Below are 26,459 nucleotides of genomic sequence, written 5' to 3'. Positions count from 1 at the left end.
CCACAGGCATTGCACACATGTGGTGCACAGACATACATGCAGGCACATGAAATAAAAATAAAGGAAAAAATAAATTAAAAAACAAACTAAACATATAATGTTAATAAATCATAAAGAAATTCATTTTAAAACAATTCCTTGGTTAACATATAAGCTTACCATTTATCAAAGATGAAAGTATGTCTGTGTACTACTGAGATGCATATGCTTGTCTTTATACATGGAATTTCTACATAAACATCTTCAACATGTTCCAGAATTGATTTATACTTTGATTTTATAATAGACTGTGCTGAAAATGCCCAAATATATAGTACAAAATGGCAGAAGTATGTTTAGGGCTATTTCAGAAATGGTTGGAGATTCTGCCCTAATCCCAAGCGAAAGTTCATCTATTGGTTTTTGTTTTTTGTTTTTTTTAATTAACCTCATGTCAGTAACTTACACAGCAATTTTGAAAATCCTCCTAACACAGTATACTCCAAAGATATATAATTTGGTACATGTTAAGGAATGGCAGTAGGAAAATATTAAAGTCTTTGTCTTCCATAATTAAACCATTATGCCTCTTTAAAAGCAAAAAGCAAAAACAAAACTATATGCCCAGTAAAACTCTGCATTTTATGACATACGACTGTCTCGGATCTGAGCTGAGGTGTCTCGGGCAGCATTCGCTGGTGTTGCATGGCGTGACAACACGGCAGCGCCAATCTGTGTGCTGTGAGCTTAGAACCAAGGCAGCAGTGCAGGTGTGTGCCACCCAAACTCCCCGAGCTCACTACATGTTGTATTCTGCACCAAGTTTTGGCTATCTGTATATTCAGGAAGCCCTTACTATTGCCATCTTTTGTAACCCCCACATTTAGTCATGTGAGCCCACAGTTTAAGATCTAATCAAGATAAAAGAAAAAAATCACCGAGGGGTAAAACCCATTGCTGAAGATGCTACAAACTTGCGTCATGAAACAGAAATCAAGCTGGTGCTCAGCTAGGAATTTCAGTCCTATTGGCTGGCTCTCATGGCGCAGGAAGATGCTGGGAGGTGCTGTGCAGGCCGCCAGAGAAGAACAGTCATTAATCTTACCTAGCTGTGGAACCTGGGAGCTACAATGACCACTGGCCTAGCAAAACACGCCCCCTGGCACAACCGTGGCAAGGACACCATGGGAGTAACCGACCACCCTCTTGACAGACTTACGCTCCCCTACAAGAAACCATAACATTATGGTAACATTATTGGGACTAAGGGCCTGTGACGAAACAGGTCCTAGGTCCTGGAGCAGATCCTACAACCATTACTCCACTAATCAGCCAGAGTGTCAAAGTGACTTCCAACGATTTATCCTTATACCCGTAGATTGGTACATCCTTCAATCCCCATCAGAGAACAGTCCCTCTTCTGTAGACTAAGAACTAATAGTCTAAGGTGGTTAACAAGAGACTCAAAACTAATAAAAATAAGGAATGTCCAGCCTTCAACAGGACAGCCATATCACATCCCTCCTCCCAAGGCTCAGGGATCGTCTCAGGATGGGAGGTGGATGACTGCAGTGTTTTCCAGGCACAGCTGGACATGAGAACTCATAGCAGCTGTGTGCACAAGACCTGTACAACCTCAAGCCAGACAAAAACCCAGCCTGAGGACAGGAGGTGGGCATGAAGCCCCATCCCTAGCCAAGGATGCCTAGCTACTGGCAAGCAATAGACGCTGGGAGGGGAGTGAGTCTTCTCTAACAGTGAGCCCCTGGTAGGTCACCCTCCCTCCAGTGTCTGATCAGACATCCAAGAGCATCTTGGACTGGATGGGTGCTTTGTTTTATTTTAAGACACAAAGCTGGGTGTGTAGGAATTGGGAGGAGGTGAGTAAGACTACAGTGTATTGCATACAATTCTCAGAGATGCAAAAAAAAAAATTACGAAGTGAGAAAATATAAACTGGAAACAGCAATTTGTATTTTTTTAATTGTTGTCACTCTGAAGACAAACAAGGTCTGAAGCTGGTAGGAGACTGAGCGGTGCCTAAGAAAACAGCCAAACACTGCCAGCCAGACATTCATCTTTAGGAAGCCGGCCGGCTTCTTCAGACAGGAAGGAGGCAGGTTCAATGAGTTCTACGAACAACAGAAAAGCACAGTTGGATGCAACACCCAGGATCTCCACCAGGGGCCCTGTGCACAAAGGGCAGCACAGGTTACGCTAATATACTCCACCACAGCTGTGTTTCTAAAAGTCCTTCCTTATCCCATACGGAGTCCAGCCCAGGCCCCACAGGAGAACAGACATGCATTAGCATAAGAGTACTTACGGAGCACCCCAGTCCTCAAAAGAGCGAAAATTCAGGGCCATGAAGGGCTCTGCCCTGTCTGCCATCCCCAGTCTTCTCCTACACCATGCTAAGGCACTCAGAAATGCATCTATTCCTAGCAATAGTGGCCGAGTCTCTCATGCTATGCTAGGTCCTTGGCTTGGCACAGTAGAGATGGAGAGAAATGGACATACAGCACCACCACAGCCGAAAGAACAGAGGGCTGTCACTGGGCTCCACCCACCTGCTGATCAAAGCCGACTACTGCAGACTCTGCCCTGGGCCCTGCTAGGGCTAATGGCTAGTGGAGTTCTCATGGCTGAGAGTAAAGGATGACCAAGCTACCAAGCTACTGAGTCATGACAAGGGCTGTAGTGGAAACACAATGGAGGAAATAGAAAAGGACTGTGTAGTGGGGGGATGGGGGGGTGGAGGGGTGATGGTGATGGTGATGGCAGGGGTTGGGGAAGTGAGGGGGTGGGGACGCCTTGCTCACCAGTAAGGACACATAAGCCTGAGTCAGCCGTGCGAAGGGGAGCTGAAGGCCCATTCAGCAGAGGAGGCTGCCTTCGTAAAGGTCCTGCCAAGAGGCCAGACTCTCTGACTGACTCATAGAACTGCAGGGCCATCTCAGCTCAGGGGCAGTGAGAGAGGAAGAGTGAGACAGATAACCGAGATGGACTTCAGGTCTGCCTTGCAGGCCAGAGCGGGAGAGAAAAGAGCCATGGGAATCTAGACAGACAGATGCTGTGCTGTCACCATGTAAGAGCAGCTTATCCCTGAAGCTAGAAACAGAGTGGAGTACAGAGAAGCCCAGGCAGCAATAGCAGGGAGACCCTGTAAGGACCAGGACAGAGGTGTTGGGGCTGCACAAGCCAGAAGGTGGTGGTAGAGACACAGAACTGTGTCTAGGGTCAGACCTGAACTCACAGAGAGCTGCTGGTACTGAGAATGGGCTAGGAGGCAGCCAGAGGACCCTGAGCGGGCCGTCCCACGACAAGCCAGGCAGGGAGGGGCTGGGGAGAGAGGGAAGCAGCAAAGGGAATGCAGCAAGGAATAGCTGGTTCCTAACATGTCTGGGTGCTGAGGGGGGCATTCCGTGACAGGCACAAAGTCTGTAAGAGAAGAGAGGTGACTGTAAGGCCAGGATGCTGATGGTGTGGATAAGAGGTGACTGCACAAAGGCAGCAAAGCCAGGCCTTGAGGAGCCCTGAGCTCACTCACTGACACTCAGTTGTGTGGAGTCAACTTTCCTGGCACTGTGTGACACACTCAGTTGGCACTAACTAGGGCAGGGGCCTGGCCATGAACATGACAGAGTGCTGAGGCTGAGGGTGTCTACGAAACAGGATTACAAAGATGGATACTGAGAAAGGAGGAACAAAGACTCAAGGGAGCCGTGATAGGAGGTCTGGATAGCCGGTATCGCCACGCCGGCAGAAGGCGGCGTGAGCAGACAGGAAAGCCCTCAGCCTGGAAGGAGACCAGATGATGATTGGTGAACCTAAACTATACAAACGGGAACAGGAAGGCAGAGAATAGGGTAAGAGGTAGTTTAATAAAAACCCCTAAATAGTGTATATATCAACAGATGGAATATACAAAAAGGGAGCCACAAGGGACCAACCGAGTGATTTTGCAAACTGAAATGAGTGAAAAATTAAAATGGGAAACAAGGTTCAGGAAATTCTCAGAAAACAGAGATTTAAAAGACAAAGAGGTAGGTGCTGGGGAAGAGAAGAGAATTTTAAAAGTAATACAAAAAGGTAAGTATACATGCACACTGAGAACCCAGAGAAGCTAACAATGTCAGCTTCCCCACCCTGATCACAGTACAGAGCAACAGGCCCCCAAGCCTCTCCCTCGCTTTACGTTACTGTGGACCATTTGGAGACCTTCCTATTTAACTTTCCCATTTGACGAGTGCACGTTCCCCGGTAGAGCGTAGGCTCTGTAGCCATGCACAGGGGCACAGCCTGCTCTTCGGTATCTTTGCAACTAGAGGCACACATACCTCACAGCAGGTGCTCAGTGGAAATTTGTTAGGTTAAAAACTTTTTTAAAATACTGTGCCAGACACCACAGCGCATGCCTATAATTGCAGCCCTCGGAGGCAGAAGGATTGCAAGTTCAAAGCTGGCCTGACCTACCCAGTGAAGCTTTGTCTAAAACTTCTGTACAAAACGCAAATGACAGACGGCCCTTCCTTTCCCACCTCCCACAGCATAGACATCACACTGATCAGAACACGCTGGTTAGGAGCAGGTAGGATGGTTCAGTGGGTGCTTCCCACCAAGCTTGATGATCTTGTCGGACCCAGAAACCCACACGCTAGAAGAAGAGAACTGGTTCCTGAAGGTTGGTCTCTGATCATTACACACAGACACAGACACAGACACACACACACACACACACACACACACACACACATATGCACGCACATGCACACACACACACACTTTGATTAGAACAGGGGGGTTGTAGGAGGACAGCTCAAGGTCAAGAAGAGCATCAGCTGCTGTCCCCTCCCCACAGCTGGACCCACTGGACAGCCTGCCTTGGGCTGGAGGTACCAAGCCTCCGTCTTCAGGCTTCAAAGGAAGTTCTGAGACCCACTTGGCATCCTTACACTAACGTCTCTTTTTTGCTTATCTCCCAGGATACCTGACAGATGAGGAACCAAAGATCCTGCTTAGGGAAGACTGGGAAACGCCTCAGAGAAGTCCTCCAAACCAGACTGGGATACAGGAGAGAGCTGGCAACTGACAGACAGGCATCCGACAGGCTGATGGGGTCATTAGGGGAAGACAGAAAACCAAGGAAATGAAAATGAAGAAACAAAACAAAACAGAAAAAAGGGGGGGTGGGATGAAAGGTCCTGTCAGAAAGGAAAGGCTCCCAAGATGCATGACTTGACAGCTTGGTGTCCCAGTGAAGGCTCAAGAGACGCTGTCACCGTCCCGTCCACCCCTCCCCACCGCTCCTTCTCTAAATTCCATCTGCAGACTCACCCTGTTCCCTTCCCTGTAGCTTCGAGAGTTTGGGAGTTCCCTGGACACTCTAGGTCACTCTTAGATCTCAGAACATCTTTCAGTCCCCAGGACTTTCAGTCCTAAGAACGGACTCCGGTTTAGTAATTAAGATGTCCCGTCCAGATTAATAATCTCAACTCCAAACTCCACTTACAGCTAGCCTCCTCCCATGAAGCCAGGCAGGGAACGGGCTGTTCCAGGTCCCTGACTGTCCACTGGGCAGCAGGCAGAGTTGTCTTCGAGACAGGAGGCAGGGCATCCACTGTGGGCTAGGGCACTCCCGTGGGTTCCAGGGTCAGCAGACAGCTACGACCCTTCAGTGTCCCATGAGACACTTCAGCCACTCACTTCTGCCTGGTAAGAAGCACTTGGGGCAAGATGGGCTTAACAACGACCCCGAAAGGTCATCTCCTCACTCGGTAGCAGGCAGTGGCCCCAACCAGAGCCGTCCCTCCTCACTACTGTCACTCACGGATCCGCCACCTGTTGCCCTGCTCCTCTGGCATCCTGGCCATGCCATGCTCCCCGTGTAGTCTCTTGCAGCCAGTCTCTTAAGCTTCGTGATGAGGTAAGCCCTTCTGCCACTTGGCATGAGTAGAAAGACACACCCCGGCCTCTCACAACTCTTCAGAGGAAACCCTCTCCTTGGCCTCTTCTGTCTCCATCTTCCTCCCTCCCCACTGGGTACGAGCTGAGCAATCCTCTCACACCAGAGCAGAGGCCAATTCAGGACACAGCAGCCAGCACCACCACCCACGCCTGCTGTCTTAGGGTCCTACCAGACCCAAAGAGACAACCTCTCATCAGGCACGCACAGCCCCAACTGCACGCTGGTTCAAGCACAGGGCCTCAAGACCAGGGAGGAGGTAAAGACCGTGTGGATGGGAGACTGGGGTTTAGGAGAACTAAATCGTCATCTGCTGTGGCCAGGACTTGGGCAGTGTGGGCAATACCACAGGCAATTCTGTTTTCAAGAGACCATCCCTCACCCCTTGCCAGCCCTGTAACCCTGGACAAGCTGCCCTTCCCTCTCTGGTCTGTTTCTTCACCTGCAGATGAATGAAATACACAGGATAATGAAAGGCACCTCCCGGGGACTGCTAGCGGGATTAAAGGGCGGGTGTGTGGGATATGCTGAATCACGACAGGAGGGTTCGCTGTTAACAGATCTACTACTCTAGCTGATAGGTACAGAAGAAAACGTTAGAAAATAACTACGTGGATCCAAAGCGGAGCTGCCTTGTCACACAAGCTCGCAGAACGGGTGCCCCCTGGAGGTAGACCTCACTGACGCCCTGGCTGGAGGCTGCCTCTCCGGGGTGGCCGTGCAGACCTAGTTTCTCCTTATCACATTGCCTTATTTTAAAAGCTGTGTTTGGCATGACTTTCCTAAAAATAAAATCTTTATTTGAAAACGTTAATAAGACAAGTTGCTGCAAATAGCAATCACAACAAACAAAGGGACCTGGTGAGTGGCAGAGAACAGACGAGCAAGAAGATGGAAAATCTGGGCCGGCCGACTATAAAAAGGATTCTTTACTGCGTTTCAAAGCATCACAAAGAAGCCATTTACGCAGCAGACCCACAAAGACGCGAGCGACCGACGTAAAGAACAGCCTCGGTCTTAACGTCAGAAGACTTAGTTCTTGACTGATTTCAGTGGTACTGGGGCTTGAACCCAGAGCCCCAGGCGTGTTGGGTGAGCACTAATAGAGAGCAAAATATTCGGCAAGAGAGTCAGGAACTATGAACCAACACACAGGGCAGGTTCCACCACACTCAGAATCAGAGAGACAACTAGCTGTTGGGTTTACCTTCAAATCAGGAAAGGGTTTGGATGCCCAGGTGAGGATGCGGCAATGTTTTCTCTGAGAAGGCGCTGTCGGGCTGTGAAACCTGATTCGATTTTAAAGGGTCCCATCTACCAAGCATCACTACCCAGTAACCTAGCAGCCTCCCTGCAGACCCCACCCTGAGAAGAGACCAGAGACTCAGGCAAAGACTGCTGCAGGAAGACATTCACTCCAGCTTCTCTCTAGCAGCATGCAATGTTAACAGCTGTGCATACGCAGCTCACAATGTCTGCTGGTCCTTGTACACAGAAAGTGTCTCTGAGAGGCTAGGCAAACTAGGCTAGCCATCACCAGCTTGAGGACAGGGTGTCAGACACAGGTGAAGAGGAAAAGAGATGGGGGCTCCCTAAGGACTCCTTTTAAGATCTTCTGAATGTGAAACCGTTTTAATGTGTGACCTATTCAAAATAATCTAACCAATGAAATTTAATACGTTTTTTGGATGTTTACCAAGAATTTTAATCACACGGAAATGATTGTGTTAGAATGTTAACTTTGCGAATAAGTGCTTCAGGCTACATTCAAGATATATAGCTCAGTAACATAAAGACATATTAATATGTATTAGACATGAACAAAACTGAAAAGAAATACACCAAACCATAGGCATTGCAGGAGTGTGACTATGAGCCAAGAGTTATTAACATCTTCCTACAGCTTCCAAACGTTCTGTATTATTTAAATGAGTGGAAGAATAAGGATTAATGAATTAAATTATCTTCAGAGAGCCAGTCACCTCCCAAATAAGGATTAGGAGTAAGGCCAAGTAATTTGCTACAAGTCAAGAAACAACATGGATTAAACCAGATCCCACCACTGCTAGGTGCTGCACAGGTCACCCTCTGCATGTTCTTGGCTTGGGGACAGGCTTGGGGACAGGCTTGGGGACAGGCTTGGGGAGACCAGCACACCCTCTGGGCTGCTTCCTACCCACCAGGACCTGCCCACTCAGTGTTACCTCTCCAGGAAGCCCAGTCACATCTCTCCTCACCACAGTTCCATGCACTCTGAGAGCACAGCAGACAGACCCTAGGACTCGCGTCTGTGTCCCCAACAGGAGCCTGGCCTGGGAAACAGCACACTGCTCAACCTCAAGGCTGGTATGTCCCCTGGCCACTGTACCCCAAAGTAGAGGCCAAGGGTACTAAACTGTTAAGTCTGAGAGGGCATCAGGAAGTAGACAAGAGAGAGAAAATTAAAGAACCAAACCCTCCTGCTGCCCAGCAGAACTGTCTGCAAACATGAGAACATCCCCCATGGGTATCCATGGTGTAGTCGCTCGCCCAGTGCCTCCTGAGCGTGTGGAATGTAGTTAAAACAATTCAAAGATTGAGTTGTTAACCCTATGTAATTAATTCAAATGGCCGTAACTATTCTTAAGGAAGAATAATGGCACATCTCGGGATACTCATGACATCCAATTAAAGAGTCCATTTTTTAAAGCGGGCCATGAAGTGGCTGGCAGTGTAAGGACGGCTCCGAAGCACTGAAAATGCTGGGTATAATGAAGAGGGTCTCCAGAGACCACAGAACGTGCTTGGCCAATATCAAACAGTGGCTAGCACCCTGGCAAACAGTTCTTCTATATTCCCAGTGCATAGCAACAAGAGCCTCTGAACTGCAGCTCACACAGCAGGAACTAGTAACAAGTCAGAGGGAGGGGCAAGGCAGTCCCTATCCAGGACAGACTGTCCTAGGTGGGCTCCACCTCCAGCATCCTGCAGAGAGCTATTCTGCAGATTTGAGTTCATACTTGTCTTCAGAGAGCCTCCTCCCCTACTGACCTCTTGGACCCGGACCCCACTGCACCTAGGGGGGCCAGCAAATATGTCCATTTCATACTACATAAGTTAAGGCCAAGGTCATCAGCTGACGGCAGCTTAGGGAGGAGACCCCGGGTAAGAGTACACACAGGAGGCCTGGGATCCCGTGTGAGGAGGGATTCCAGGATACTCGTCCACCATCCACCTGCCTGCCCGACTATGAGCTCTGTGTCCAGGGCTAGACCTGATGTCTGAACAGTGGATATTCAATGAACGAGTAAAGCTTAGAAGCTCAAAACCTCTCTAGCTGTGGCCCTGAAAATCTGCGCAGGAACTCCCCAGGAAACAGCCCTTCACTGGAGAGGAAATGATCACCTCCCATCCTTTGAACCACCTCCAGCAGTGAGTCAGAAGCACCCTGGGAAAGACGGCCAGGCGCTCTACAAGACAGCCTCTGCCTGGTAGGAAAGTACAAAGACTGATTAGGACAGAAAGGAGGTCAAGGTTAACCCCAGCTGAAAGGAGGAAGTTTCCCGAAGATGAGGAATGAATCAGGTTGCAGCTGAAGGAGTAAAAGCCAGGTGAGGTGGGAAAGAGAAGAGAGGCAGGTCAGACTACAGCCACCCCTCCACTGCCCTGGGTCACTTGCCCCTTGAGGCCAGCTTTCCCATCTGTAGAATGAGGATGATGATACCCACCTCTGAGAAGCAAATGGAGAAGACTGAATGGCTTCAGGGATACTTTCTCCCAGCAGGGATGAACAAATGCCAGCCTGACAGGACCAGGGAGGCAGGCTGCACAGGGCTGTGAGGAGCTGAGCAGTGAGAGCCTTTAACTTGAAAGGAAGAATCAAGGCAGTTCAGCAGGATGCTGGAGCCAGACAGCAATTCCAAGCCCATTAAAACCAGGGGGGCGTTGGCACCTCAGGACCCACTCACAACCAGGACCTGTGACAAGTTGAGTTGATGCCCACACCCAACTCAACAAAGGACAGCTGTTCCTGACCATCCCCCACTCCTCTGTGCAATCAAGATACCAGCCAAGCAGACCTGTGTCCTCCATAACTGGAATTCAAACCCCAGTCAGACTCTTAGTTGGGCCTATGAAGACAGAGAGTGGAGTAAATGGTGGAGCACCGCAGTGTGGAAGGGACAGCAGCAATCGGCCAGCCCAGGACTAGGCCCAGATCCACCCCTCAGAGGAACTCAAACGCAAACCTGCATTGCAGCAGACGCACCTGCCACGAGCGAGTCCCCCTTCCACGTGGTCTGCCGCTTTCTCCCTCCACGGCAGCCCTCTACACAGAAATGGCCTCCACTCAACAAAAGAGAAAGAGTGAGGCCCAGAGTTCAGCGAACTTTACATAGTGTGTGGCTCTGACCCCAAAGCCCCATGGCCAACTATACCCAAGTAACATGATGCCTCTCAAACTTCTGGGGCAGTAAAGTCCACAGTGCTGCACGAAGGGCCAGGAAGCCAATATCATCCCGGGAGCTCACCAATCCTTGCCTGCACTGGACCTAACCTTCCCTGTGAACATCTATCTTTATCTACCCCGGCAGTGTCTGAGAGCTGTGATCGCCTAGTTCCAGGTTCAGTTCCAACACCTGAAATTATCTCACATGTGACATCGTGTGTGTGTGTGTGTGTGTGTGTGTGTGTGTGTGTGTGTGTGCATTCACAGTTATGTTGGGGGAGGGGGGTGTGTGCTTGTGTGTAGAGGCCAGAGATCCATATTAGGTGTCTTCCTCGATTTTTCTCCACCTCATTTTTTTTGAGACAGAGTCTCTCACTGATCCAGCAAGACTAGCTGACCAATGAGTTCCCGGCAGAATGGAGTCCTCTGCCTGGCTTGATTGCTCCACAGACTTGCAACCATAAAAGTCTGCCACCCCTGAAGTCAGCTCTTCCCAAGGAGGGAAAAGGGCAACCCAGAAGAATGACAAGACTTGCCAAGGTCACCCAACAGGCCAAGTCAAGACCCCAAGATAGTGCTGGAAAGGGAACACGACTGTTTGCATAAGGGGATCATTTAGCACCTCACTGGAGCATCACATTGCAGGGCACATTTGCTGAGGGGTTGGTAAAATGGTTCAGTGCTTAGTTAAGATCCCCAGCTGTTTTTCCAGAGGACTAGGGTTCAGTTCCCAGCACCCACATAGCGGCTCACAACCTCATCTACCTCCTGCTCCGAGGGATCTGGTGACCTCTTCTGGCCTCCTCGGGTACTACACTCACATGCGCATACTCATGAATCAGTAATAAAATAAATTTTTCTTTGTGTATCCATCCTTGGAGAAAGAAAACAGAACTGTCCAACACTCTCCCTCACAGCCCAAGGCTCCTTGACAGCAGCAAGTGGGTCACCCACCCTGCATCACGTCTGTGCTTAGGCATCTGGGACAAAGAGACAATGACACTCTCTCCCTGTCCCCAAATTCACCTAAGTAGTAACTGCCACAGAGGCAGAAAGAAGTCTGGAGGAGAAAGACTACTAGAATGAAATGGCTCTTAAGCTGGTAGGAAAGATTAAGTCGGGTCAACATGGAAGACAGGGAGGAAGTAAAGCCTTCCCCAGAGGTCCCCCTGCCATTTACAGCAGAAGCCACAGTGACAACAATGTGCTATCAATGAGCATTCGCTGGGAGCCAGTCAGGCTTTATGCACTTATATTTGTGTCGGCCCATCATCCCTCACCACAGCCTGTTGAAATTCTATCATTATCCCAGTTTACGGATAAGGGTGTGGAAGCCACCAAGCCACCATCTGAACCCGGAAGCCTGGTCCATAACACGTTCCATACCCACATCCTCAACCAATACCTCATACGCTTCAGGTCAAACCTAGGGCTGGACACAAGCGTGTATCTTAATAGTCTGTTTTCCCCCATGTTCCCCAAAACGATTAAAGGATATACAATGATAAATAAAAAGACGTTTGTGGGGGCTGGAGAGATGGCTCAGTACCCAGCACCCACACAGCAGATCACAGCTGTCTGGATCTCTAGCTCTAAGGGTTCTAACCCCCTCGTACAGATAGGCATGCAGGCAAAAAATACCAATGCGTGGGAAAGAAATACATACAAGTTTAAAATGAAAAAAGTTTGTAGTTTATAAAGAAAAAAAGGGCAGACGAGAACTCTGCTTGGGAGCACATTAAAAAAAAAAGTCCTTACTGGTGAGAAACTAGCCCGGGATGGAGCCTGAGCTAGCCAGCAAGGGCCCAGTTCTCCCACTGGCTGACGGGTCAAGATGGCTAAAGTACACACGAGGACACTCTGCAGGACAGTCTGTGTCTACTCACACGTGCGCCTAGGCTGCTGTGCCTGGAAAACACCAACCGACTTAGAAAGAGTGCCTAAGACTAGCAGACACCTACACCTCCTTAGGCAGCCCCTCCACCAGCAGGCACTAGCTGTCTAGCTGCAAGCACGCCTTTGCGCCTAGGAAACTCCGATACCCTGCTGCCTAGGCCTGGCAGTATTAGAAAACGTTTTAAACAAGCGGTTCGGAGGATTCACGGTCCAGGATGTCAACTTTCCATCCATCCCTGGACCCCCACCCCTCCAAGCACCCCTCTGAGGGCCCCACGAAGAGCCTGCCCCAGGAGAAGCTGCAGCGCGGACATATTCTCACAAAGCGCTACGTAAGTACAAATGACTGTTTGATCAATCATTTGGCCTCAGCATGGGATTTGGTTGGAATTAAAGCCATCTGGCTGAGGGGGGGGCCGGAGAGGAGGAGACAAGCAGGCGGGGAAGTGACCCGCCCCCTCCCCCAAAAAGCATTGTTAAAATATAACAGGGGAAACCAGTAAAGTCCCTGCTGTTATTTCAGCCTAAGCCACTTAATCCTTCAGCACATAAAGCAACTTATTTTATGACCTTTTCCCTTTAAAAAGTAAATCAGAAGACGCTGCCTTGAACTCAGATATCTCTGAAACACACCACTCGTTCCTCCCAGTGAAATATCTTGTTTCATAACCCTTCCTCGAGACACTTGAAACTGCGGATCACTAAATGCCTCGCTTTAGGCATCCGACATTCCAGAGAATTAATATTTAAACTTATTATAGGAAAAAAGAATTGAGTTTGGTCGAAGCATGAAATATTTAATAGTGTGTCCAAATTAGAACCCCTATTTTGTTTCGCGGTGGAAATGCCAATGATATTACCTGGTCTTTGCACTCGAACGAGATAAAGCGCACAGCAGGATTAAGATAAAAAAAGACACCATTTCAGCCCTTTCCTCTAGAGGAGGGAGGTGTGTGGAAGCCACCCAGTTTCATTTTCTACCGCATTTAAAATCATATTATCATTGTCGGCCTTGAGGAGAACACCTAATCACCAAAAACTATGGCAAAATCTCCAACTCGCCGTGGCCCGGCCCGGCCCCACGCTGGTTCCTCATCTGTGGCCGCGCTGCCATTGCCTCCGCTGTAGCTCACTAGGACAGAAGTATTAAGTGGTTTGGGATAAAAATTAAGCTTCAATTGACACAGTGGATCCTGGCAGCCTCTGCCGGCACGTGTAATTTATTTACAGGGTTGGAAAGTCGGCAAAATACATCATCAGCTCTTATGCAAACTTCTACTAGGTATTAAATACCCAGTGCTCAGAGAAGTAATTCATATGGTCCAGCAGCGTTCCAAAGTAAACCCAATGCCCGGCCCTCCCGAGAGCTTAGAACAGCAAATGGGATCTGCCTTTTTCAAGTCAAGCTCGTGGTCCTGGTCTCTTTCTAAAGCTCTATTTTCCAGCAAGCCTGTTATTTAAAAACAAAAGCAACCGCGTCTGAAAAAAAAGTAACGTGGCGGCTAAAAAGACACGACTAGGAAGAACACAGACCACACGTCTCTGCTGCTGCTTCACACGGTCCCTTTCAAAACCAGTGTCAACACGGGGACCAGGAAGGCTCCTGCAGTTCTGTTCCCAGAATTAAGTGTGACTCCTTCGGAATGTACAACTACAGGAGTCTCCCGATTCCATGGTGCAAGCCAGACTCAGCCTGGAAGGAGCCCTCTGGGCTCCGTATGACAGCTCAGCTCTTGACACAAAGGATCCATTTCTAAAACAAGTTCTCAAGGTCAGTTAGGCCCCTGGTGTGACCGCAGTGACAAGCCTACCTTTATCTTACCAGGTGCTAAAGACAAAATCGCTATTTCATAGATCCCTAAGCCACTGGCCTCAGCCAGGAATTCTTCCTTCCATACCAGGAGATGTCTCAGCCAAGGGCTGAAACCTGCAATAACCCTGGGTGGGGTCCTGCTCCTGCTTCAGAGAAGGGGGCCTCCATGGCCAGCCCGGGAGCCCTCATAAGACCCCAGCTTCCAGAGGACACAAATCACACAACCGTCTCCTCCCAGTGTTGCAATGGGGGACGGAATGGGGAGTAATGCATAACCAAGCCGCTTCCCCTAAAACCCCATTTTGACCTGCTAGCTGAGACTAAGGGGAACACCGGGGGCCTTAGTCAACCATAGACACAAGTGTCATAAAAACTGTTCCACTTTCAGACAATATGGCTAAATGCCAGGCTTCACTACGTACTGCCTGCCCAACCCTGGACAAGGCACTTTCCTATTTCCTAGCTCATCCCTCCATCTGCAGAATTTAAAGAATGCTTCTTTACTTTCCACACAGGGATGGGTGCCAGGTGTGATTAAATATCCTCGCAGCTCTACTATGTCTGACCTGGCACACAGTAGGTGCTCAATAAAGGTTAGTGGGCCTCCCTCTTTTCCTTCTGCATTCACGTCCAACAGTCAAGACTTCGAATGAACAGTCAAGGCCCTAGCCTGGCCTAGAGATAAATCAAGACCCTTTCAATGCTCGGGATCCTCCCAACTCTCTCGCTTAGGTAATGTGGATCCAGAGCAGAAAAGAGATATGAATCATCCAATCAAACTGTTCCCCATTCCACAGAGGGGAAACTGGGGTGCGAGGCGAAAAGCAAGGCACCCCTGTGCGCCCACGCTGTACTACGTGCACGTGTATGCTCCAGGCAGTTCACCCATAAGCACCAAACAAACTCAGGCCCTACAGGAAATGCGTCCTTCAGTTCACAAACCGAAGGCTCCTCACCCCGCATCTGACTCAAAAAGGCCGACTTTAAAAACCCAGCAGCTCATAATGCTTACACAGTCCTCTTGCTCGCTCTGCCTCTGCCGGAGCCTTCCCAAGGACAATAATTTCGAGTTTAAGGGGGAAGAGAGGAAAGAAGAAAACAGATGCACCCAGTGACTGGAAACCATAAGACCCCTGGGTTACAGCTGAGTTCTCTCCACCCCCACCCAGCACAGCAGCAGCCTCTGTTTTCTTTCAGTTTCTTATAAATAAGGCTTTGGGAGACCAAAGCAGCCACAAAACGGCCCCCCCTCCCCTTCTGCTTTCCTCACTCAGTAACTCAGCTGACAATGCCCTGCCCGGACTTTGCTTCCAATGCTGGAGGAAGACTTTTTTTTTTTCATTGTAAACTATTAATTTGGGCAGCGGCTGTTGATAAACAAGTACTCCGTTTCCAACGGCTGGACTCATGAGCACTGGGGGATAGTACAGTTACCTCAGAAGTCGGGGTGGGGGTTGGGAGGGAGGAGGTTGTTTGCTCTTGGCCTACAATTAGTTGGTGCTTTTTGTGTTATTCAGTCAAACTTTTCAAAGCCCACTGCTGTTTGCTTGATTTCTTCTTAAATTGGACAGCCTGTGCTTCTGCACACAGAAATAAACTAGCCCCTACCTAGAGACACAGCATGGCTCTTTAGGCTCAAATTAACTGCAACTAAAATCTAGTCAGTGAAAAAAAAAATTAGAGAACCACAGGTAATCATTTATTTGGTGTGTGTGGGGGGGTGTCAGCTTGAAATTTTCTGTGAAAATTCTCTCACTGACGATCGACTTCCAAATAAAGTTTATTTGTTTGTTGTTTTTTCTTTCTAATCCTATCCAAAAAAGGAATGAAACCCCTCTTCCAAACTTGGGTTTCTCTCCTCCTCTAGGATGCTAGCCAAACTCCATGAAATTAAACCGAAGAAAATGATAATTATGTACCCTTCGGAGCAGAGAACGTAAGAATATAGCTTTTAAATGATCCGCGCACTTATGTCCTGATGGGATTTTAACACACTTTAAAAATAAGCGTGCGGGCTCACTTCACTTCTCACGCAAAAGAGAAACATGGGAGAGGAGCAACCAAGAGCAGCACACCCTGTCACATCTTACGCAGCCAAGAGGGCCCTGAGACCTGGGCCAGCTAAGCCTAGCGCAGGTCAACCGCAGGGACTCAGCAAGGCCCCAACGACGGCGCGATCCGAAGCGATGGCTCCCTTTCCAGTCTGCCCACCAAGTGTTAGCCTCTAGAGAATTGAGAAGGAAGACAAGGGAGAGAAGCTGAATGGAATCTTTGGAGGTTACATTTCTGCTACTTCTTCCGCTACAGAAGATTCGCCGGATCCGTAACTCCTGTGACTGCAGCGGCAACAAGCGCCTATCTCGCCTGTATACCCACAGTACTTGTTTCTCTTTGTCTCAGTGAGCCTGACATTTGGCCAGCAGGTTTTTCTCCCCCTTATTGGAAACCTCAAGCACTGAAAAAAATTTGGATCTGATTATTTCCGGATCCCAGGACCAGCACTTTAAAATGGATGAAATGCAAGCAAATTGCCCACCAGAGCCAGAGGGGGAAAACGCTTTAGAAATAACTTATACCTTTCTATTACAGATGTGCCGGCCTCTCCTGACCTCCTCAGAACATGGCAGTAGCTTCCTGCCTTGATGAAAAAAACTCGCCCAGATAGCACACTGAAACCACCATGCCTTGTTCCACACCAGCAGCCTGACACCCAGGCACACAGCCTATAATTGCCTGCCTGCTTGCTTCTCTTTTCCCTTCCCTTCCCTTCCCTTCCCTTCCCTTCCCTTCCCTTCCCTTCCCTTCCCTTCCCTTTTTTTAAGCTACAAGAATGACTACTTTTGGAAATTTGCAACCATGTTACGGGGACCATTTTTTGCTAATGGCAGAGTCCACATTTGTGACCGTCGTCGACCTCCCCTTTCGGCTTGTTGTGTATGGTACACGGTAAAAAGGGACCAGGCCCACTGAATTGCTGTGAGTTAAACAGTAACATCATGAACTGGTTTTGGACGGGTGGAATCATCTGGTAAACTACAAAGTCTTCTAGACATGGCATAGAGACGATTACCAATTTCCAAACATTTAAGACAAGAGACATACCAAAAACAAATGCAGTTCAGTTCTCCGGGGACGTTCGGAAGGCCCTACTTATGAATGCCAGCTCTCACGCTCTAGCAGCACACGGACATGGCACAACCATAAGGATCTGGAGCTAGAGGCCTCGGGAACTGCCACTCACTGTCCATAGCTATGAACACATCCTGGAACCCCCATGCACTTATCTATAAAAAGGAGTCCGTTTCTTGAGCGCCAGTGTCTGCCCACCCGATACACGCATTCCAGAGACAGAGGGAGGAGCCTGCATGCATATATCCTGAACACTGTGCGCCGGGGCAGAGTAAGCACCATCAGCCATGGCCTCGAAGCTGTCCTCCAGGGAAAGCCAAGCTGTTCCCCTTCCTTCCTTGTCAGGACTCACAAAAGACTGTCAGGTGCTGAATAATCACTTTAAATATGCAGGATTTGGCAATTTGGCCTCGTAGGCTGTTTGGAATCTGGATAAGTGGGACTTGGTCGTAAACAGATAGTGATTCTTATCACAGTTGATGACGATGTTAGTCCATGACGTCACCCATGCCTAGTCCCTCCCAGGGCAGACCTGGAAATATTTCAGTCCCTTCCTGTGCTTAAGGTCTGTCTATCCAAGGCAGAAGGCATATATCATTTAAACCCTCACTCCACACCACACGAGGACGTCTTCTCTCCGTTCACTGGCTAACAGAAGCCACTGAAGACCCAAGGCACAGCAGCACCTCTTGGCCTCTCCTAGCCAGCACGTCAGAATTGGTGCCTTTCACGTTTAATATTTTAAAATCTTTGTCATGCTTCAATCTGCTGTCCCTATCACGGTGCTCTGCAAGTATTAACAACAGTGACCTTTTCGGTTTAAATAGCATCCTTACTACCCCGTTTGATGGGCCCTGTGGTGGACATCGACACCTCCATGCAAATGGAAATCCAGAGGCTAAGATCATCAAACACATCACCATCTCAATCCCAAACTGCTCTCGTCTAAGTCAGTCTCAAGGAGACCTGAGGCTCAGAGGGGAGAAATAACTGTCCCACCCAGTGCAGCTCGATGTCTTATCATTTCCAGCTCCAGCAATAAATACGCTTCAGTCGGCATCTCTGCTAGTCTGTTTCTAATAAGCCTGAGTGGATGGGCTGGACGGCACACATTCAAAGGACGGCGAAGCTGGGGACTCTTGGTGGGAAGAGGCCTCGAAAGAAGGTGTCCTCTCATCACTGACGTTTCTAAGAAGGCAGCCTGAGAAGACTGGAAGAAAACTGCTCTTCCCTCAGACGACCTCGCCTGACTCTGAAGAACACGCAGACAGATTTCCCTCTCTCTCTCTCTCTGACCCATGTTATGCCAGGGCTCCAGCTCTCACAGCCACAGATGCTACCACTCAGTTTTCACACCTTTCAAATGAGCGCCATCTAACCCACCCCAACAGCCTCACGGCTGGGAAGAAAACCAGTTTAGAAGCTGTAACCAGAAAGACCAGCTTCAGGTACAAAGAAAGGATCTCCTTCTCCCAACGCTTTTACCTTTCCTGTCCTTTCCAAACGAAGCCCTGACGTGAAGACCTTTTACATAGAGTCAATGGATGGTCAACACATAATCGAGGTTGAGCCGGACAGAGGTGGGGAATATGCAAAGTATTAAATGAAATGTTCCCAATCGATGAGGAAACAGACTGTGTGAGGGACAGCCGTTGCTAGGACTGTGCAGGACTTGATCTGCAGATGATGGGGCTGACTGTAAGAAAGGACTGTTTAAGGAAGTCCACGAGCCAGGAGCTCTCTGCATTAAACATCACTAACCTCTTACTACACAACTACCTCTCTCTCTCTCTCTCTCTCTCTCTCTCTCTCTCTCTGTGTGTGTGTGTGTGTGTGTGTGTGTGTGTGTGTGTGTGTGTCTGGAAAGAGCCCTCGAATGTGCATCCCAGCAAAAATACTCAATAAGCATTTTTCCCATATTCATGCTCCCTTAAAAAAAATTGTCTCTCCTTGGAGAAGAGACGGAAGACGAAGCGCCTCTCTCCTACAAAGCCAACGAGAGACCTATACATTTATTTCTTCCATCCAGACTGGAAACTGGAAGCAAGTTGGACTACGGTGCTGGGTGGTGGTCAGAGGTGTCTAAAACTACCAAACACCAGCTGACTCCAAAAGAGGTCCTGCAGCTCACGCGATCAAACCCCAAAGTTGCTGGTTCGGCTAATGGGGAATGAAAGGGCAGAACGGCACATCCCTTAACAGTCTCTAATGCCTGGTTAATTATCTGTTAACATGAAACCTATAAATAACATGTCGGTAATAATTAACTATGATTGGGTGAATATGTTCAGGAAAATAACAGCACCTGTCCCCGAATTTGCCCATAGCGGGTTCTGGGCTTGCCTTGGCTTCACCAGCACAGAAAAGCCATTTCTAAGTCAACACTTGACCCAACCTGGATTACAGACTCAAAAGAACTTATGTCAGGAATCAGAAAAATTCATTTGGCATAATAAATTCCTAACTTGACTAATGGGGAAATTGAGGCTCCTAAGGGAGAGGTCCCGCCAAAATCCTCCGGTTTTGTTTTCTTTTCCTTCTTTCTCTTTCTTTCTTTCTTTGAGAGATTGGGATAGTTCAAAATATGCCTTCGGCTGCTTAGAAACAATTACTAGACACAGAAGTTGATACACTTACATACAATAAAGTTTTGACATTTCACACAACTTTCATCTGAAACATATAGAAGTAAAATTATGTAATGCAAGCTTTCTACATACACATCTACTTTCAAACATGTCTATTTGGTTTAAATTGGATGCTTCCAGGTATCAGTTCAGACTGACAGGCGAGTACCAATCAACTACAGAGACACTGAACCACTAAGGAACTCTTAAGGAAGTTCCATGATGTTCTTCCGAGAATTCCTACAGAGCCAGTGGCAGCAGCGCAGTCCTGACCTCAGCATGCCGCGGTCAGCACACTGGTGCGCTCGGACTCACCCTTGCCGCCGCCGGCCTTGGACACGCTGTAGTCTCGAGGGCTCCGGGGCCGGAGGAGATCGTGGGCCCGTGGTGGTGGCACCGGCAGTCGTGGCAGCAGGTCTCGTGGGTTCCCATCCCCGCAGCCGCCGCCACTCACGGCAATCCTGAAGGCCATGTGCGCTTCCAGGCCAGCAGGCCCGCGGCCGGGGCCGGGAGCACCAGGGGCCTCCTTTGGCCTCTTGTCCGAAAGTGCCTCGGCCACCTCGCAATGCATGGCGCCGGGGCGGGGCGCACGGCTGGGGGTCGCGCCAGGCTCCTGCGGAGGAAAGAAAGCACCAGGCTTTAAAAAGCGGTAAACTGAGCCCACGGTCCCTGGACTACAGTTTGGGCAGTCACGTCCTATTTAGTCCTGGTCTCTAAAAGAAGTTAGCATCACCACCGACCCCATCCCTGAGCCACCTAACCCCGCGCATCGTGATCGTCCCCCTCTCACTACCGTCGCCCTAGTCCCGCACGTTCCAGAGAAGCCCCTGCGCCCAGAGAAGCCCCTGCGCCCTCTTACCCTAATCCGCTTCCACCCAGGGTCAGCCCTCTTCAGACGAATGACAAGACTAAGACCAGGGATAGGATGGGAGCTCCCTAAAGGGACAGGGAGAGGGCAGTAAACTAGGATGGGATGGGAGTTCCTGTCCGGAATTCCCTAAAGGGACAGGGAGAGGGCAGCAGCTTAACTCCCAGAGCAGGGTCCCGGGAGAGCCGGAATAGACTCAGATGGGTCCCTGGCTGCGCACCTCCAGGTGCCCCAAGGAGGGCTGAACAGATCCCAGGCAGTGAACACGGACCGCCGCGGGGTGCAGACGCAGAATTTCCGCGAGCCACACTACTAGCCAGACACCCGGCTGAAGATGAGCGCGCACGCCCACAAAGCGCACACGAGAGACGTACATCCAGGAGACCCGGCGCCCCGGAGCCCGCACAGCCAGAGTCGCCCACGCACGCCTGCACCCACGCACACTCGCGCCGGGTCGATGCGCACTCCAAGACCAGCCATGCCACACACCCCATCCACCGGCTCACACTCCGCTGCGGCTACCGCAAGTCTCACGCCGGAGCCTCGGCATCATTTCCAGCATCATTCCCGCGAGAGCGAGGCCTCAGGGCCCCCAAACTCGCCTTGCCCCTCGGCGAGCCCCGCGCCACCCCAAAGCTCGCGGATCCGGACGCCGCTGGGTCCCGGGCGCCGGCCGCACCCCTTCTCACCTCGCCGCGGGCGCAGCGGCTCGCGGGGCGCACAGCACGGCGCGCCTCCTCTGGCGCCGCAGCCCCCGCAGCCGCCGCCGCCACCGCCACGGCCGCGGCGTCCTACGGGGCGACACCCCGGGGGCGGGGCGGCCGGCCGCTGCCCACAGCCGCTCGGGCCGCGACTCTTGGGGGCTGCCTGACCAAGCCAATGGCGGCTCGAGGGCGTGCCGCTCGCCTGGGGGCCTGGGCGGGGCGGGGCGCGATCAGGCTGAGGTTTTGACAGCGGCGGGAGCCCTGCATGCCGCCGGCTGCCGGGACTCTGCCGGACTCTGCGGCTGCCAGAAGAGGAGACTAGCCGAAGGCAGAGCCAGCACAGCCGGCTTCGTTCGCTCCCGGGCAGGATCCTGCTCCTCCCCGGGTCGCGTTTTCTCTCGGGTAAATGGGAATGGCTGTACCTACTAAGCGGAGGTAACAAATACAGAAATGCTTGACAAGTTGTTTTCACTTTGCAGACTCTAATCAGCTCACTTGAAGTCGCACCGATTTCACAGCAAGTAATAACACAGCCAGGATCCGAACCCAGGCCTCAGCCCACTTTCTTACTTTACTTTCGTGTTGTTTTCTAGAAAGTGTCCATCCAGGGGAGAAGGGATCTCAGCATTCTTCTGTTCTCATTCCTTGTTTTGTCCTCTCTCCGCGCTCCAGGCAGCAGGGTCTCAACTGTAAAAGAAGCCCTTGATGAGGCTTCATAGTGACTACAAGCCCCCCATCTCTGAGGCATCCAAAATGGGGCGTTCATTCAGGTCTCTGACCGATTTTCTGGGGTCTAGTGAAGGATCCAGGGCAGGCCCAAGAGTCTCTGCATGCTGTCAACACCTCCCACTATGCACTGGTGACAACTGACCCAAGTGTTTGAGAATGGACAGCCTAGTCTTAAACTGAGGAAACGTGTTTCTGCAACCGGCCAGGTTCATAGGAAGACAATCCAAGCAGTTTCCCAGAATCTTGGCAAAACAAAGATTTTCCAGTACCAAAATGTTAAGATTTAATATCCTATACCTTATTCGGAGACTTAAAAACATCAGAAGGAGTTGGAAGTACCTTGACGGTTTATTTAATCCCACCCCCACATTCATGGCCAGAAGCAACAGGGAAGGGTGTGGCAGAACAGGCTTCTGACTCCCACGGCAATGTTTTCCTTCCATTATTACCAACGGCAGGTGTCGGCAGACCTGTGCAGGTAACTCACAGGCCCAGGGATATACAGGCATCTCAGAGGCCTTGCCTCTTTCTGGGGACTTGTTGTTGAGGGCTGTCACTTTTAGGGCAGAGTGGATATGAGTAGAAAGGAGGAAGCTTACCAACTGGCCATCCAGTACTTGAACCTCCCACTCCCACCCCACCCCCATTTCTGAAATGTAGGGCTCTGGCCAACAGGTATGTGACTTTAGACAAACAGCCCTACTTAGTTTATGCCTCAAGACGCAAGAAAGATGGAAGGTCCGGCTTTACCTATTCTGCCTGTCTGTGAGGCCAGGAGCTGAGCACTCTGTTCTTGTTCTCTCTCTCTCTCTCTCTCCTCTCCCCCCCCCCTCACACACACATACAGCACTGCACATTTAGTTCAGACTGAAAATATTTGCCAAATGAGTCATTTAAACAACAGGACAAGCAGGCAGAAACTCTCCAAATTTCCCAACACAGCAACAACCCATTTACTTACTCTTTCCTTCGTCACTACCTTTGACCAGCCCTTGTACTTGAAGCACTAGGGACCTCTCGAGTGCTCACAGTCTGCTGCAGGTAGCCAGGCGATGGGCTGACTGAGCTCTCATCCAGTGGACCTCTCGAGCACCGCACAGCAGGACTCTTGCGGATGTGCAAGCCTGGTATGTGTATGCAGTTTTCCTAGAAGGAAGTAAGTGGCCCTGTTTCCAGCGATCAAGGGTAAGAAGACACAGGAAGTCTGCACCTTTGATTTTGAAACTTTCCTACACATTGATCTAACAAAGTTAGTATTTTCTATACCCGATATATTCTCTTTAGCTTTACACAAGGGTTAACTGACGATGCACTATACTTTTCTTCATAGTTTTGACATTAAAACTTGTTATTATTTTAGTCAGAAAGAACAAAATGAGCAAACCAAAGCCTACTACTCACTTCAGCAGGCTAGACCAGAGATTCTTAAAGCTTTCTACTTGTGGCCCCACTTCACTGGAGAAAAATTTACACAACCCAGGTAAATATACTTTTCACACTAGCCGAGTTCATATGCCAGGCCCAGACACAGTCTACCAGAGCAAACGTCCTTCCTACTCATTTGCTCTTCACTACTGTGTTACCCTTCAGTGAATGACCCTTGTCAAATACCCAAACAAGAAACCTGAGCATATCCCAGGCTGGCCCTCAAGGATCACGAGTGCCCTGACAGCCCCCCTCTTCCCCATCCTCACTCTGCTTCCTCCTGTTCTCAGCGCCTCCTTCCCCTCCTCTTAATAAGCCGTCTTCCACAGCGGTCTCCCCATGAGTCTGAAATGCAGATCTGGACATGGCACTTTCTCCATTTAATTCTCAGCAACAAACAGTTCCCAATGGCCAGGTAAATAAGATCAATAGGTTGTTGTTGTTGTTGTTGTTGTTGTTGTTGTTGTTGTTGTTTTGTTGTTGTTGTTGTTGTTGTTTTTCCCATTGTATGTGTGTGAGTGTTTTGCCTACATATATGTCTGTCTGTATACCGCATTCATGCCTGGTACCCACAGAGGTCATAAAAAGGTTCCAGATCGCCTAGAATTAGAGTTATAAATGGTTTGAATTATCATGTGGGTACTGGGAACTGAACCCAGGTCCTCTGCAAGGACAACCAGTGCTCCTAACCAAACCATCTCTCCAACCTCAAAATCAAGATTTAAAAAAAAAATTTAGTGAGTGCATACATGTGTGTGTGTGTGTGTGTATGTATGTATGTGTCTGGTGTGTGTGTATGCATGTGTGTATATGTATGTGTGTATGTGTATGTGTCTGGTGTGTGTATGTGCATGTGTGTGTATGTGCATGTGTGTGTGTATGTGCATGTGTGTGTATGTGCATGGTGTGTGTGTGTATGTGCGTGTGTGAGTATGTGTCTGGTGTATGTGTGTGTATGTGCATGTGTGTGTGTATGTCTGGTGTGTGTGTGTGTATGTGTCTGGTATATGTGTATGTGTGTGTGTCTGTGTATATGTCTGGTGTGTGTATGTGCATGTGTGTGTATGTGTCTGGTGTGTGTGTGTATGTGCATGTGTGTGTGTGTGTGTGCGTGTGCACATCCATAGTGCACTTGTGCCATGCATGGCATATGTGTGGAGGTCAGAGGACAACTCTTGGAACTCTTTTTTTTTTTTTTTTTTTTTTTTTTTTTGGTGGCCTTGTGGGATTGAACTCAGAACAGGTTTCCAGACCTGCATGTGAGTGCATCTTTCCACTCAGTCATCTCCCTACCCATAAAGATCATATTTAAGGGGTTGGGGATTTAGCTCAGTGGTAGAGTGCTTGCCTAGCAAGCGCAAGGCCCTGGGTTCTGTCCCCAGCTCCAAAAAAAAAAAAAAAAAGAAAAGAAAAGAAAAGAAAAGAAAAAAAAAAGATCATATTTAAAACACGTGGAGGCCAGAGGACAGCCTGTGGGCCTCAGCTCTCTCTCACCGTGTGGAGGTCGTCAGGCTTCCCAACTGGCACCTTCGCCCCCTGTGCCATCTCAGTGGTCTTTAATCTGACCTTTTTACCCTCAGTCCTGCCTAACTAGAACAGTTTCCATCTAGAGCCTAGAATGCATTTGGACGCCACCACAGCTGTGGGTTTTGTCTCCTGAGCTGACACTCTCCCCTCTCACCCACGTTACACATTCCCACTCATAAGTCACTGAGTGCCCACTTCACCTGGACCCTCCACAAGGCTTTCCCAAGTCCCCTGCCTAGGATTATCCTCTCCGTGAGCACACTCGTGGCCTTTGCTTGGATCTCAGCACTTGCCATGCTGCTTTACCTTGTTTAACAGTCTGAGCGAGAGCTCTGCAAAGGCTGAAATAGTCTGTAGCCTGTCCGTCCCCAGACGAGAAGAATGTCTGTGTCTGTCACACACTGGATTATTAAGGACAGACCACTGTTTCACTCGTGCCTGCATGTTTAATGAGTACTTCTCCTCCCTGTAAGAGCGAGCTGTCCTGGGGTTGGGGATTTAGCTCAGTGGTAGAGTGCTTGCCTACCAAGCTCAAGGCCCTGGGTTCGGTCCCCAGCTCCGAAAAAAAAAAAGAAAAGAAAAAAAAAAAAAAAAAAAAAAGAGCGAGCCGTCCTATCCCCTCATTGTGGTTGTCCAGGAGTGCAAGCTTACATTCAGAAAATGGATGAGACATACGGAGACAGGTCTCTGTCTAAAGCCTCGGTGCCCTGGAGCTCCCAGAGCATAGACACTGCATGGCTTACTGCCATGCCTGATCTCCCGACAAGGTCTCGGCGATAAGAGACTGTAGGTAAGGAAATAAGTTCAGATTAAGAAATGTATCAAGGTTCTCATAGTTCAGAGTATCTGACTCTAGTCGGTTGATTTTCAGGACGCACGCCACAGTCACTCACGAAGAAAGACTACTCTAACAGGATAGCCACCTGCAGAAGAGTGACTCCCCTTCTCAAACCATCTACAAACAGATTCAGGATGGATTGGCACCCTGCATGAAACCATAAAACAGACGTAAACAGGAATAAGTCTTTACTTTGGAATCAACAGTGCATTTTTATGTGATTATAAAAACATAAGCAACTGAATAAAAAAATAGATAAACTGAACTCATCCCCAATTAAAACATTTCTGCATCAGAGGACAGTGAAAGATGGCTTAGCTAGGAGCTACTGTCCATGGCTGAGACAAAAGAAATGCTTGAGTTCCACAGTTCAAGGCCAGCCTGGGCAACAGAGTGAAACTCTGCCAAAAGAGAAACAAAAGTATGGGGGTAGGTGTGTATGGGAGTAGGTGTGTATGGGGGTAGGTGTGTATGGGGGTAGGTGTGTATGGGGGTAGGTGTGTATGGGAGTAGGTGTGTATGGGGGTAGGTGT

The 26,459-nt window shown here is 49.4% G+C and overlaps 1 protein-coding gene across 3 annotated transcripts in view; it reads right to left on the bottom strand.

The window, feature by feature from the left end:
• Nucleotides 1-23,282, bottom strand: part of Glis1 (GLIS family zinc finger 1) — a 191,816-nt gene extending 168,534 nt beyond the window's left edge. Inside the window, exons 1-3 of one of the 3 annotated variants that reach the window (XM_087548599.1) lie at nt 23,098-23,282; nt 21,978-22,094; nt 20,151-20,448 (exon numbers count right to left, since the gene is read on the bottom strand). In XM_087548599.1, coding sequence (XP_087404725.1) covers nt 20,151-20,406 — 256 coding nt within the window. In that variant the 5' untranslated portion in view covers nt 20,407-20,448; nt 21,978-22,094; nt 23,098-23,282. Of the gene's footprint in view, nt 1-20,150; nt 20,449-21,392; nt 21,507-21,977; nt 22,095-23,097 lie in introns of those variants that run through there. The other 2 variants (NM_001106703.2, XM_087548601.1) reach the window with 2 other exon arrangements.
• Between the last annotated feature and the right edge of the window lie 3,177 nt (nt 23,283-26,459).

Source organism: Rattus norvegicus, chromosome 5 (genome assembly GCF_021556685.1).
Source record: "Rattus norvegicus strain SHRSP/BbbUtx chromosome 5, alternate assembly SHRSP_T2T, whole genome shotgun sequence".
Classification (NCBI taxonomy): Eukaryota; Metazoa; Chordata; class Mammalia; order Rodentia; family Muridae; genus Rattus; species Rattus norvegicus.
This window is presented reverse-complemented; position numbering and strand designations above follow the sequence as displayed.